Source organism: Sardina pilchardus, chromosome 1 (assembly GCF_963854185.1).
Source record: "Sardina pilchardus chromosome 1, fSarPil1.1, whole genome shotgun sequence".
Lineage (NCBI taxonomy): Eukaryota > Metazoa > Chordata > Actinopteri > Clupeiformes > Clupeidae > Sardina > Sardina pilchardus.
In genome coordinates this window covers 9,625,446-9,640,468 of record NC_084994.1, presented here as the reverse complement: position 1 = coordinate 9,640,468, position 15,023 = coordinate 9,625,446, and the positions used below count along the sequence as shown (strand labels likewise).

General features: G+C 41.0%; 2 protein-coding genes across 4 annotated transcripts in view; both read right to left on the bottom strand.

Moving 5' to 3' along the window:
• The window catches only part of LOC134087299 (gastrula zinc finger protein XlCGF57.1-like), a 38,279-nt gene that overhangs the window by 5,444 nt on the left and 17,812 nt on the right, over positions 1–15,023 (bottom strand). For 2 of the 3 annotated variants that reach the window (XM_062540912.1, XM_062540827.1), the window contains exons 1-2: positions 6,985–7,173; positions 4,353–4,728 (exon numbers count right to left, since the gene is read on the bottom strand). The exons of the other annotated variant lie outside the window; for it this stretch is intronic. In XM_062540912.1, coding sequence (XP_062396896.1) covers positions 4,353–4,728; positions 6,985–7,011 — 403 coding nt within the window. In that variant the 5' untranslated portion in view covers positions 7,012–7,173. Of the gene's footprint in view, positions 1–4,352; positions 4,729–6,984; positions 7,174–15,023 lie in introns of those variants that run through there. 3 annotated transcript variants of the gene reach the window in all.
• On the bottom strand, positions 9,316–12,347 carry LOC134058297 (zinc finger protein 99-like). The gene has a single exon (XM_062517937.1). It carries the CDS (start codon positions 12,345–12,347, stop codon positions 10,470–10,472), a length of 1,878 nt encoding a protein of 625 aa, XP_062373921.1. The 3' UTR covers positions 9,316–10,469.

Below are 15,023 nucleotides of genomic sequence, written 5' to 3'. Positions count from 1 at the left end.
TTTAGCGGTTCTAAACCGTGTACACTACAGCCTCTCGGGGGTTATTGCTTAAATTTGGCATATTATGACAATACTGGATGACAACCACCTTGAATTATGCTCCTTTCAGTAAATACTGGATGTTGAACATCTTCGAGCAGACGTAGCACAGTTTTGCTGCGTTTTTAACGGCTATACGAACTGGCTACTCTAAAACTAAACTAATACGTCTGTTGTGTCGACCAACCATAAACGCTAGGTCAATTTGTAGATTATTTTCATCCGTGGTTTCATCCATGTTGGTGGAATGAGTTTCCCATACTCTCCGCTCCAGCAACAGTTTTGGATCTTTCAAGAGGGGTCTTAATAGCCTGGAAGTAAACCAGACCCTGGAATCTTTCAGATTAAAGGTCTGGCCACGAATAATGAAAATGGCCCAACTCGAGGGGCGGCACCAAGCATGCATTTGAAAATCTCACTGCACGCAACTGGATAACACAACCAATGTTTACTCTGACTGATTCTGGATTCTAGACACAATTGGATTACACTACGACCAAAAACGAAAGTTGTAGCGTTGTCGTCATCAGTTTAGCTCACCCCTGGCCCGCTTATCAGATACACCGATTTGATTGGTTACCGTAGATAACCGTTGCGGTAAGCGTAACGTGCATCATTGTTCGTGGCCAGAGTATCGTGCGGACACAATTCAAATTGTGCACTCGCGAGAACTATGGATTTCCAGGGTAGGGTCTTAAGGCATATTTATTATAATATGCACAAGTCTATTGAGCATTTCTTATGTATTATGGTTTGTATAATTGGGGGCCAAGCAGCGAAGCTGCGAGGCAACCCCTAGTGATTGTACGTATTCTTATTATTATTATTATTATTATTACACATTGCCCATTTCCCAGCCAACCATACACTCCAGAGTTCTGAAATTTGGCACACTCATTCAACTTCAAATTTGCCCGAATCTATTAAATTTACAGACAACAAACCCCAAAACTCCAGCGCCACCAACAGGTCAGGCTGAATTTTTCTAAAAGTTACCCAGGTCTCAAATTTTGTCCATTTCTTACCAAATTTGTCACACATGACCTTCAGACAAGGCCACTCAAGACTTATCACTTTGTTAATAGATATTCAAAAGCGTTTGCCTGTCACAGCCAATCAAAGTTGGTGACGCACCAAAAAACAGCATGTGAACCTATTATCTATGTAACCAAAGAACCATACAGTAAAAAGTTGGGATATTTTGGTACACTTATTCTCCCTAAGCCAATGACCACATACCTCAATTTTCAGACCCCAGACCCCAAAACTCCAGCGCCACCAACAGGTCAAAATTCATCAATTTTTCAACAACATTAATGCAAATAACTCTAAAATGCTTAGACCTATCAAGCTGAAACTTGCTCAGTACATTAACGCAATAGGTATAGCCCCGCCCACCAATTAACAAGACTTTTCCACAAACGCTGTAGCGCCACCAATAGACCAAGGTTAAAACTTTCAAAAAGTTTCACAGGTCAGAGATTTCATCCGATTCTCACCAAACTTGTCACACATGACCTTCAGACAAGGCCACTCAAGACTTATCACTTTGTTAATAAATATTCATAAGCGTTTGCCTGTCACAGCCAATCAAAGTTGGTGACGCACCAAAAAACAGCATGTGAACCTATTCTCTATGTAACCAAAGAACCATACAGTAAAAAGTTGGGATATTTGGTACACTTATTCTCCCTAAGCCAATGACCACATACCTCAATTTTCAGACCCCAGAGCCCAAAACTCCAGCGCCACCAACAGGTCAAAATTCATACATTTTTCAACAACATTAATGCAAATAACTCTAAAATGCTTAGACCTATCAAGCTGAAACTTGCTCAGTGTATTAACGCAAAAGGCATAGCCCCACCCACCAATTAACAAGATTTTTCCACAAACACTGTAGCGCCACCAACAGACCAAGATCAAAACTTTCAAAAAGTTTCACAGGTCAGAGATTTCATCCGATTCTCACCAAAATTTGCACAGACAATCTTCAGACCATGACTTATCATTGCATTGCTTTATAAAACAATTGACGGAAGTGCTCGCCTGTAACAGCCAATCCAATTTGGCGACGAAGCCGCCACACAGGAAGTGAACCTATATCTCTGCAAGGCTTTCACGTATCAAGACCAAACTTAGAACATGGGCTCAGAACCCAATTAAGAGAAGCCTCAACAACTTTGGTGCCCATTGACAACTGTGGGGGCGCTATAGTAACAGGAAGTAGGCTCATATCTCAGCGATGCTTACACGTATCGAAACCAAACTTGGTATATGGACTTGGGACCCCACCCTGAGGACGTACAATACATTTGGTGCACTCTGACCACTAGGAGCGCTATAATTAGTAAAACTTTCTCGTATCAACACCAAACTTGGTACGTGGACTTGTGAGCACATCCGAAGGACCTACACTAAATTTGGTGACGTTTGAACACTAGGGGCGCTATAATAAACAACACTTTCACCTATCGACAACAAACTTGGTAAGTGGACTTAGGAACACATCCCAAGGACACACACACAAAAACAAAAAAAATAGAAATTAATTTTGCCTATTTTCTTCACATCCACTCTCTCTCTCTGTCTCAAACCCAGACACAAGTACACACACCCTCCTCTATGGTGGTCGAGGGGGGGGGGTTTCCATTTGCACACGCCCACTCTCCCATGTCATGTCTTTTGACCACTAGGGGGGCGCTATAATCACAGGAAGTCAGCTTATTTTTCATTAATGCTTTCATCTCTCTCTCTCTCAAACCCAGACACAAGCACACACACCCTCCTCTATGGTGGTCGTGGGGGGGGGGGGGGTTCCATTTGCACGCGCCCACTCTCCCATTTCATGTCTTTTGACCACTAGGGGGGTGCTATAATCACAGGAAGTCAGCTCATTTTTCATTAATGCTTTCATCTCTCTCGCTCTCTAACCCAGACACAAGCACACACACCCTCCTCTATGGTGGTCGTAGGGGGGGGGGGGGTTCCATTTGCACACGGCCACTCTCCCATTTCATGTCTTTTGACCACTAGGGGGGTGCTAGAATCACAGGAAGTCAGCTCATTTTTCATTAATGCTTTCATATCTCTCGCTCTCTAACCCAGACACAAGCACACACACCCTCCTCTATGGTGGTCGTGGGGGGGGGGTTCCATTTGCACAAGCCCACTCTCCCATGTCATGTCTTTTGACCACTATGGGGGCGCTATAATCACAGAAAGTCAGCTCATTTTTCAGTAACGCTTTCATCTCTCTCTCTCTCTCTCAAGCCCAGACAAAAGCACACAAATACTCCTCTATGGTGGTCACAGGGGGAGGGGCGGAGGGGGGGTTGTCTTTCCAAATTTCCAAAGCTTGGCCCCCACATTGCTGCTCGCAGCTTTAATATAGTATTGTTTTTGTTATGATTAGTCAGTTGATTGAATTTGACGTTTTTATTTTTGCTATTCTCCTTAAATATAGCCTTACCATGCCATAGTTATTGTTATTATATGATGGATTGAATGACTTATGTTTTGATTGCTATTCTCCTATATATATATCATTGTTTATTTTTTATCAGGGTATTGCTTGCAATTATATTGTTTATTGATAATATTGCTATTCTCCCTAGATTTTTTATCTATCAGCACAATGCTATAGTAGGCCATTTCCACTAAAAACTTCAGCTCAATATTATGTGCAAGACTGATGTTTACCAAGTGTTAATCTCTTAGCACAATCATCATACGTTTTATCATAGTGAGATGGCTATCCCAAAGTATGTTTTGAATGACATAGGGCGCACAGGTGAACGGCTGGACAAACGCGAAATAACAAGGTGTTAACTAAACTATTTAGTACCTAAGGTCCACAGCTTCAAGCACAGTAGCCTAGACTAGTTTACACGCGCAGAAATTAAAAGTCAATATCAGCATCTCAAACTTCATCAATGATGTCTTTTTAAATAAATAATTTCACCTTTCCGTTTAATGGCTTCTGCTAAGAAACAAATAGCTTCTGCACACATATTGAACTTGTGTCAAACATTCTTCAGAACGCAGGAGATCAACCCGTCTACTTTCACTTTCAATGAAATCCACTACAGAACAGACAAGGTTACTTGCAGAGTGATAGCATTACGAGTGAAAGTAGCACCAAACCTGTCGTTATTAGACATTTCTGAATCTTTCTAGATTACCAGGGTCTGGATTTTCCTGGCTAGTATAAAACAGCATTGCCACTAACCTGAGTGAAACTGTGCCCTCTAGAGTCACAAAAATGCATTGCTACACACCAGACTATTTAGCTCGTATGTGAGAGGACTTACTTTCCAGCAGATGTTCATGCTCTTCTTCTTCTTCTTCTTCTTCTTCTTCCTCCTCCTCCTCCTCTCCATCTTCTTCCTCCTCTTCTTCTTCTTCTTTCACTTCAGTCTTCACAGTTGTCTGTAGTATTTCACTGTATGTAGACCTTGGTGACTCTGTGACGTCTGTTTCAGTTTTAGAGTGAAGCTCTGCAAACGGTTTTTCTTCTTCATCTGGACATGAAATCATGTGATCATATTCCTCCTCTTTTACATCTTCTTCTTTCACAATCACTCTCATGCCGAATTGGTGTGTTTCAGCACAGCCGGAACTAAATGGAAGTCCATGGTCCATGTTGCTAGCAGAACAAAGATGATCCCGTCCAAATTTTCCAATTTCCTGTAGTCAGAAAAACAAAATAAAGACAAACAGAAAAGTCTATGTCAGGTTTCCTTTCTTTTTTTAATTCAGGGCTCCAGACTAACTTTTTGTATTGGTTGCACTGGTGCACCTAGCTTTTTATTTTTTTTATTTAGGTGCACCCACATTCAATCATAATCATAGCAATTTATTTAGTCAGTGATCATGCTCATTTTAATGAGTAATGAAAGTTATTTTTATTGCACACAAAATTTGCGATGTCTCCCGCAAGTCACGTCAGGCAAACTGCAGCAGGACTGTTCGGGACAAGGGGCCGTCTCCTCCCGGTAAAAATCTCAAGTTCACGTTGACATGAAGCCAGTTTAATGTGATTGGAACATTTACTTAAAACAAAGTCCTCTGCAATGTCTGCAGCACAGAATTTGCATATCACCGGAGTTCGTCAACTCTTAAGTACCACATTACTGCAAAGAAATAGTGTTGACATTGCGATTTTGCGATTACATTCTATATGCGATTAATTTAGATTAATTAATCACAGAGTATGTAATTAATTAGATGAAACATTTTAATCGATTGACAGCCCTAGTATTTAAAGCGCCCTATGTCAATGAACAGTTCGATCTCTCTAACACGCTACAGGTAATGCAGCAAGGCTCTTCCATTGCCTAGGCTACTCCCGGACTGATTCTCAAATGCTCTCCTAGATCCTCGATGCTTGGTCCCACTGATCTATAACAAACACTGGATAGACTATCCCATTGTTGAGACTGCCACCTTGTGACGAACCCACAAAATTACGAAAAGACCTTGTATTGACTTGACGTGCCTGATTCGACACAATTCATGCGGCAATATCAATCAAATGCCACGTTGTTATATAATGTCCAGATAAAACGTCCGGATAGTGAGATTTCATGAGTCTTCGATCGTCATCTACTTCAGTTCTCTTCATGAGACTTCCAAAAATCACACATAAGGTGAGTTAGAGTGTCTAGTTTCAGAATTAATAAATAAAAAAAGCTATTGCGTTTTTGGGCCAGTGTATCAGTGTAATGACATTCAAAATGGTACCTAAATAATACACCACCATTCATAAAGTAACAAGTATGAAAAGAAAAACACAATTTATCACATGGATCACCCAAACGACTTTGTGGCAATTTTCAACAGCGCAGCTTTTAATATCATAATAATGGGTGTGAAATATTCCTTAACCACTAGATGGCGGCATGGCACAGCGCACTTTGCATGACACAGCAACTATGACACAGGAAGTAAATGGCAACAAGTATAATCCCAGCCAGAGCCCCTTTAGGGAGAGCCGGTCCACTTCCTATTAACTCCATTGTACCGGATTGTTCCTGCAATCTGTTGAAATTCCGCTAGGGGTGCTGCCGAGCAAGTGATAAATGAATTGTGGTCTATGGAGCTATGCGGCTAACGCTCGTTTTCTTCACAGTTGACAACTTCATTTCTTAATGTACATTGTCATAGTAGCTACCTGAGTATAGGTTTTCCACTGGAAATGAAATAAAAAGTCACTCATGTCCTTTCTGCTTTTCATAGGATGGGCCGTTTTCCCTGTAACATGCTAGCATGTAGCTCATGGATGCTCGCGACAATTGCGACCGATTACGACCGTCGTGAAGCTGAACCTTCTTTTAGGTCTATGGCCGTAAAGTGGTTCGCTTGTGTCACGTGACATGAAAACTTTGAAAGGGTTTTTAGGAATAACAACACATATTAAAAATTGCATTGGTCTGCTGATTGTCAAGTCAAGTTATCCTGCATCGCATGCATTAATGCAATTTCAGGAGAAAAAATTATATAAAGACAAATGTGGTACTGGGGGGTTCAGCTCCATTGCCACCCATTCATTCATCACTTGCTCGCGATCGCCCTCTAGTTGCAGTACCATGCGGAAGTATTTCGCTAGTGGTCCTTCTCCCCTTATTAGACATTCTCTGTCCCAGCCTTAGCCACAACGCAAACACTTCAGTGGCGTTAAGGAAACATGAATTCAGGGGGAACCAAATCGGGTGCTTCACTGGCACGTAACTGCACTGTTGATGGGGGGGAAACACATTTTGGGGGAAACTCTGCGGCGAGGTTATTGGCTCACCCATGTCTTTCGGCAGAAACTGCTGAGCTTTAAGTAAATTCTGAATGCTATACTGCTGTGTTGAGATCAGCGATCCTTTCCGAAGTTAGGCTACCTGGGATGTTTGGCTAACTAGCTCCCGACTATTTACGGCACAACACAACACATACCTTCGTCCGGCAAGTTCGTTGCTGCATCAAATTAGGTCTGCTGATTTGGTGTTTATCTCCGCAGCATCTTGAACCAACATCTATGAACGTTCGCGTTCCCTGTGGTAGACTACACGTGAGATCAGAGACACTTATGCCTTAAAATTCCTTTGATGAGATGTCCTCCTCGCGACTTGAAAGCACTGTGATTGTAGCGAAACTAGAATGATCATACCGGATATATCCTGTCTATGGATATATCCAAGAGTTAGCAAAGGCGGCTAAAAGTTAGTATTGTTTTCAAAATAAAAGTCCGGCTAACCTTATAACCTTCATTGATATTATGAGCATATTTGTAATACCATATTTTTGTTCTTTACTTTTACATGAAAATAAAATGTTTGCATGAGTAACACATCTTAATACATGATACAAAAAAATGCATGATTTGTGTAACATAATATGTCATGGAGAGGTTGAGCTGAGAAAACATTCTTGTGCCTCCTCAAAATGGGGGTGAAATGACATCCCCGCAACATCAGCATTCTGAAAATGTACAGCTATATACTTGAATATGTTGCTTGAATTGTCTGGGTGGCATACGGGCATCATCATGTGCATTGCCAACCACATCTAATGCCATAGACTTCAATGACCTGATACTTGATTATACATTAGGCACCTGTACATTGTCATGCCTGAAGAAGACCCTGTGTGAAACGTTGCATTGTGTTTTTAATAAACCTAGTCGTTTTTTGGAGTCACCAGTGTGCGGACATTTACTCACTTTCTTTTATCACTACTACATTTGTTTGTGTCCTGCACCTGGCCCCATTGAGGTGGGATGTGCATGCACCTACTTTACCTTATACAATGACCTGATACCATGATATTCAAGTAGCCTAGTTGTGCCCCTTTAACATGGGGATGAAATGCTAACTGTGTCTAAAGCCATACAACAACACCTGTGTAATATTCAAGCTGTTGAGCAGAGAAAACTAAATCTTGTGCCCCCTCTAAAAATAAACAGATGAAAACAATACAAATACATAGTGGGTGTGAGAGAGAATGGGAGGGCTATAAGGCGAAAGAATTGCACATTTATTAAACAGGAAATTATATTCCATGTAATCAATTGAATCAAACAAAGTAAAACCATATAGACAAGTAAACTACAGTACGGTAGATACCAGTTGATAGTAAACTTAATCCAGATTAAATTAGATGAATAAACCACATAAAACAAGCATCAAGGAGTGAGTGTGTAGAATAGAGGAGAATAAGGTGAGTGTGTGTTGAATAGAGGAGAAAGGAGTGAGTGTGTAGAATAGAGGAGAAAGGAGTGAGTGTGTGTAGAATAGAGGAGTAAGGAGTGTGTGTAGAATAGAGGAATAAGGAGTGAGTAGAAGAGGAGAAAGGAGTGTGTGTATAAGAGAGGAGAAAGGAGTGTGTGTGTGTAGAATAGAGGAGAAAGGAGTGAGTGTGTAGAAGAGGATAAAGGAGTGAGTGTGTGTTGAATAGAGGAGAAAGGAGTGTGTGTGTAGAATAGAGGAGAAAGGAGTGAGTGTGTAGAATAGAGGAGAAAGGAGTGTGTGTGTAGAATAGAGGAGAAACGAGTGAGTGTGTAGAATAGAGGAGAAAGGAGTGAGGAGTGAGTAAGAGAGGAGTAAGGAGTGAGTAGAAGAGGAGAACGGAGTGAGTGTGTAGAATAGAGGAGAAAGGAGTGAGTGTGTAGAATAGAGGAGTAAGGAGTGTGTGTATAATAGAGGAATAAGGAGTGAGTAGAAGAGGAGAAAGGAGTGTGTGTATATAAGAGAGGAGAAAGGAGTGAGTGTGTAGAATAGAGGAGTAAGGAGTGAGGAGTGAGTAAGAGAGAAGAGGGGAGAAAGGAATGTGTGTGTAGAATAGAGGAGTAAGGAGTGAGTGTGTAGAATAGAGGAGAAAGGAGTGAGTGTGTAGAATAGAGGAGAAAGGAGTGAGTGAGTGGAAGAGGAGAAAGGAGTGTGTGTGTGTGTAGAATAGAGGAGTAAGGAGTGAGTGTGTAGAATAGAGGAGTAAGGAGTGAGGAGTGAGTAAGAGAGAAGAGAGGAGAAAGGAGTGAGTGTGTAGAATAGAGGAGAACGGAGTGTGTGTGTAGAATAGAGAAAGGAGTGAGTGTGTAGAATAGAGGAGAAAGGAGTGTGTGTGTAGAATAGAGGAGAAAGGAGTGTGTGTGTAGAATAGAGGAGAAAGGAGTGAGTGTGTAGAATAGAGGAGAAAGGAGTGTGTGTATAAGAGAGGAGAAAGGAGTGAGTAAGAGAGAAGAGAGTCCGATGAGAAGCAAGCAAGGAGCACCAAGAAGAGGAGAGTAGTCAAGTCAAGTTTATTTATTTAACGCATTTCATACATAGAGGTCATTGAATGTGCTTTACACAAACAAAAGCAAACAGTAATAACAAATAAAAGCAAATAAAAGAAGAGGGAAAACAAGCCTCCCAACATCTCGATCAGTCTGTTCACATTATAATAACATAATGACAAGCCTCCCAACATCTCGATCAGTCTATTCATATTTCCAGTGTGCATTAGTATGTGGATTGGCTTGCAGTTTCTGTGAAAACTTTTCCACACTGGATACATTGATGAGAAGTCATAACTTATGAAGTTATCAGTTTGTGTCACCATGTGGTATATAAGGTTATTGGATGGGCACATTCATGAGTGTCCAGTATGTAGTATTATGCTGTTTAAAACTAGACATTGCTGAAAAAAAAAAAAAAAAAACATCCACACTGAACACATTTATGAGGCTTCTCTCCAGTGTGTATTACCATGTGGCGTTTAAGAGTTGAAATTTGAGCAAAACCTTTTCCACACTGGGCACATATGAGGCTTCTCATCGTTATGTGTAAGCATGTGGCGCTGAAGAATTTGGGACGTTCTAAATGATTTTCCACATTGGGCACATTTATGCGGCTTCTCTCCAGTGTGTACTAACATGTGGACTTTAAGATGTGAACTTTGTGAAAATGACTTTCCACACTGGACACATTTATGAGGCTTCTCTCCGGTATGTATTCTAATGTGGTCTTTAAGATTTGAAATGTGTGTAAAACCTTTTCCACATCGGGCACATATATGAGACTCCTTGGCCCAATCCCAATGTCCGGACTCACGAACTCACAGACTTTGGTGCGCGTTCTCGCGAAATTCGTAAGTGCTTAGGGCTGTCCCAATGTCGAATTACAACGGGCGGGAGGGTTTGAGTAGACACTTACCGAGCCCTTTCCGTGAGTCTGCATCGGTGCAGACTTAACCTAAGGGAATTACCCACAGTTCAAAGTGTCTGGAAATCAAGGTAAACAACAGCACGCACGACACACGTGCATGGTGCAAATGTTAGCAACGTCTTTGTTAGTAAACATCGCCAAGGTACATGTGATCTCGTGAAGTGCTGTCCCAATCCCAAAATACCTATCTGAGCCCATGTGGCCTCACACACTCACTCACTTAGCACCTGAAATCAATTAAGTCTGTGAGTCCTTAGTTCTAGTCTTTAGGGCTGACATTGGGATTGGGCCCTTATGTGTAAGCATGTGGCGTTGAAGATGTTGGGATGTTTGAAATGATTTTCCACATTGGACACATTTATGAGGCTTCTCATCGTTATGTATAAGCATGTGGCATTGTAAATCTTGGGACGTTCTAAATGATTTTCCGCACTGGACACATCTGTGATGCCTCCCTCCAGTGTGTATTAGCCTGTGGACTTTAAGAGTTGAAATGTGTGCAAAACCTTTTCCACACTGGACACATTTATGAGGCTTCTCTCCAGTGTGTACTAACATGTGGACTTTAAGATTTCCACTTCTTGAAAATGATTTTCCACACTGGACACATTTATGAGACTTCTCTCCAGTGTGTATTAGCATGTGGCGTTTAAGAGTTGAAATTTGTGCAAAACCTTTTCCACACTGGTCACATATATGAGTCTTCTCATCGTTATGTGTAAGCATGTGGCGTTGAAGCTCTTTGGATTTTCTAAATGATTTCCCACACTGGACACATTTATGAGGCTTCTCCCCAGCGTGTATTAGCCTGTGGACTTTAAGAGTTGAAATGTGTGCAAAACCTTTTCCACACTGGACACAGTTATGAGGCTTGTCATTGTTATGTGTAAGCATGTGGCGTTGAAGATGTTGGAATGTTCTAAATGATTTTCCACACTGGACACATTTATGAGGCTTCTCTCCAGTGTGTATTAACACGTGGACTTTAAGAGCTGAATTTTGTGAAAATGCTTTTCCACAATGGATACATTTATGGGGCTTCCCTTCAGTGTGTATAAGCATATGGCTTTGTAAAGCTTGGGACGTTCTAAATGATTTTCCACAATGAACACATTCATGAGGCTTCTCTCCGGTGTGTATTAACATGTGGACTCCAAGATGTGAGCTTTGTGAAAAGGCTTTCCCACAGTGGACACATATATGAAGCTTCTCTCCAGTGTGTATAAGCATATGTCTTTGTAAAACTTGGGACGTTCTAAATGATTTTCCACACTGGACACATTTATGAGGGCTCTCTCCGTTATGTGTAAGCATGTGGTCTTTAAGATGTTGGAATCTTCGATATGATTTTCCACAGACGACACATTTATAAGGCTTCTCTCCAGTGTGTGTAAGCATGTGGCTTTGTAAAACTTGGGACGTTCTAAAGGCTTTCCCACACTGGACACATTGATGACTCCTCTCTCCGGTGTGTATTAACATGTGGTCTTGAAGCTTTGAGCTTTGTGTAAAGGCTGTTCCACACTGGACACATATATGAGACTTCTCTCCAGTGTGTATACGCATGTGCCTTTTTAAAACCTGGGACGTTCTAAATGCTTTTCCACACTGGACACATTCATGAGGATTCTCATTGCTATGTGTAAACATGTGGCGTTGAAGATCTTGGGACGTTCTAAATGCTTTTCCACACTGGACACATTCATTAGGCCTCTCTCCAGTGTGTACTAGCGTGGGTCTCATAGGAGACTTCTCTCCAGTGTGTACTAGCGTGGGTCTTATAGGAGACTTCTCCGCTTTGTGTACAAGCCTGTGGCGTGAAAGGCTTGACCTGTGTGAAAAACATTTTCCACACTGAGAACATGTATGAGGCCTCTCTCCTGTATGTGTGCATAGCATGTTGTGGTTGACTGGTGAGGGTGTTGTAAATGCTTGTTCACAATGTGAATATTTATGTGACTTTGTGCGAGACTTCTCCTTTTCATTCACCCAAATTGAGTGTGTTTGCTGGTGTTTCTCAAGTTCTCTCAGGGCCGTGAAGCTCTTCCTGCAGACTGTGCAGTGGTAGAGACTTCCTTCATGTTGCAGGTGGAGTTCATGGATCTTCTGATGCATGATATGTGGGTGTTCAGATACACCTGGAAGAGTTACCATAGAGACTTAGAATTAGAATGATGAGTTACCATAGAGACTTAGAATGACAGACATGTGTTCAACATTCAGCAATTAAATATTGATGAGGAAATAATGAACTTTAAATAGAATTTAAATGCAAAAGTGTAATCACTAATTATGACTTACACATTACAACAGTGGTTCTCAACTTTAACTCAAATCACTCAATAAAAAAAAAAGTGTTGCTTTACAAAGAAGTAACATAATAAAATAAATAAATAAATATGAAATCAAAATAATAAACGTATAATCTTTGCTATATATAGGTAATATAACTTCATGTCCGATACATCTTTGTAACGCACAAAGGACAAAAGCTGCGCTTCTCCACTCATATCTATCATTTCATTCGGCTGGCTGTTCATTTTGTTGGCGTATCATATTGTTTATCCGACGGGACATGGTGTTATTCAACAGGGGAACTTCCTTGAATGCGTCGGCTGTCTGCAGTGGGTCCGCAGAAATGAACCCACGGTTGTGCCTCAGACTGTTGTCTCCTTATTGAGAATCTAATCACGCAGTACCGTAATTTCCTGACTATTAGCCGCGACTAATACATTGATTTTGCAAAATTTCTTCAGCTTTGAGGTTAATACAGGGGGGCAGTTAATATGGTTTTAATATAGTTTTGTTTCTTTTAACTTGCATAAAACACTATCCTGCGACTTATACACAATGCGGCTTATATGGGGGAAATTACTGTATCATATTTGACAGGCTAATCACGTCGAGTTTGTCACCTCCAAATTTTCACATACCCCCTGCAGTGTGCTTGTGTACCAGTACCACTAGGGGTACGCGTACCCCCGGTTGGGAATCACTGGCCTAAATGGAGACTTAAACCTTTTCATCAATATAATCTTTCTGCCATGCCTTTAAAGATGTTTGTCGGCATATTGGGTCCTTGTTTCTTTATGAATGAACATGTTTTATTAAACAAATTAGCTGATCTAGCCGTAAAATCTTTGAAGCCTACCTTATGTCAATTTAATGTCAAGGTGACATAACTACTAGGCTGTTGTGTTGTCTGAAAGTACACATAATCATGAAGTTGCGGCTACAGCGCTGTTAAAAATATTTGGCCCCTTGCTAAAGTTGACTAAAAAGAGGAATGTAAAAACATCTTTTGAATATTGATCTTAAAGGAACACTTCACCGTTTTTTCATATTAAACTATGTTATTCCCTTTATGAAGATGAGTTGATACATACCTCCATGTTTTCCCTATTAAAATACAGTTACATGAGTAGTCACGACCAAGTATGGTGAGACAAAATAAAACGTGGTGCATTTGTAAGGGAAAACATGGAGGTGTTTGGTCGCTTCTAACTTCATCTCCGTTTGGATCCTAATGAATGCATTGGGCTAGCTAAATGCTATCAAAGTTGCGCCGCGCGCCAGAGCCAGTGAGTGCACGCATTGAAACGCGAGAGGTATGTATCAACTCGTCTTAGTTAAGGGAATAACGTAGTTTAATATGAAAAAATGGTGAAGAATGCGTTCAAGAGTTGTATAGAAGAAACGCCAATATTTTGGGGTTGTTCCACCTATCGCATGTAAATGACAGATTTACGCGAAGGGCAGAATTTGCGTAGTTACGCGTTTTTTTGGACTGACGCACCCTTACACGCACGGGAGAATTCCCCCCTTAATTTTTCTGGATTACCAGGGTTTAGATTTTTCTGGGTAGTACAACACCGCACTGCCACTGACGTGAGTGCAACATCGCCCTCTAATGTCACACAAATGCATTGCTACACACCACTTTAATCAGCTCTATGTGAGAGGACTTACTTTCCAGCAGATGTTCATACTCTTCTTCTTCTTCTTCTTCTTCCTCCTCCTCCTCTCCATCTTCCTCCTCCTCTTCTTCTTCTTCTTTCACTTCAGTCTTCACTGTTGTCTGTAGTGTTTCACTGTAAGTAGACCTTGGTGACTCTGTGACGTCTTTTTCAGTTTTACAGTGAAGCTCTGCAAACGGTTTTTCTTCTTCATCTGGACATGTAATCATGTGATCATATTCCTCCTCTTTTATATCTTCTTCTTTCACCATCACACTCAGGTCCACCTGGTGTGTTTCAGCACAGCCAGCGGTAAGTGGAAGTCCGAGGTCCATGTTGCTAGCAGAACACAGATGATCCCGTCAAGAGCTTTCAATTACCTGTAGTCAGAGAAACAAAGTAAAGAAAAACAGAAAAGTCTGTCAGGTTTCCTTTTTTTTTAATTAGTAGAAAGCTTTCCATGAAGGATTCGTTGGCAAATTGTTTGGGATGCTTAGCCTGGCTATCACTAGACAGAGCTCAATTTTTTTAGATTAAACATCAGGGGCCACAACAGCAGCCTATTCAGAAGTAATTTCACAAAATTCAGAAGTAATTTTACAAACAAAAACTTGACTAAGAACCCTTAAGTTTTGAAAAAAGTGGTTCACCGGAGCAACTCAGAAGTTAAGATTTTTAAATATTTATTTAAGGTGCCAACATCAAGAGACTAACGTTTCGACGTTGTGTTACGTCTTCATCAGAGTCTAGAATGGTAGGCATGGGTAGATACTTTAATTAGTTCAACAGGGACACCTGACAGGGGTGGTGCCTCAATTAACCTATGACAACCATA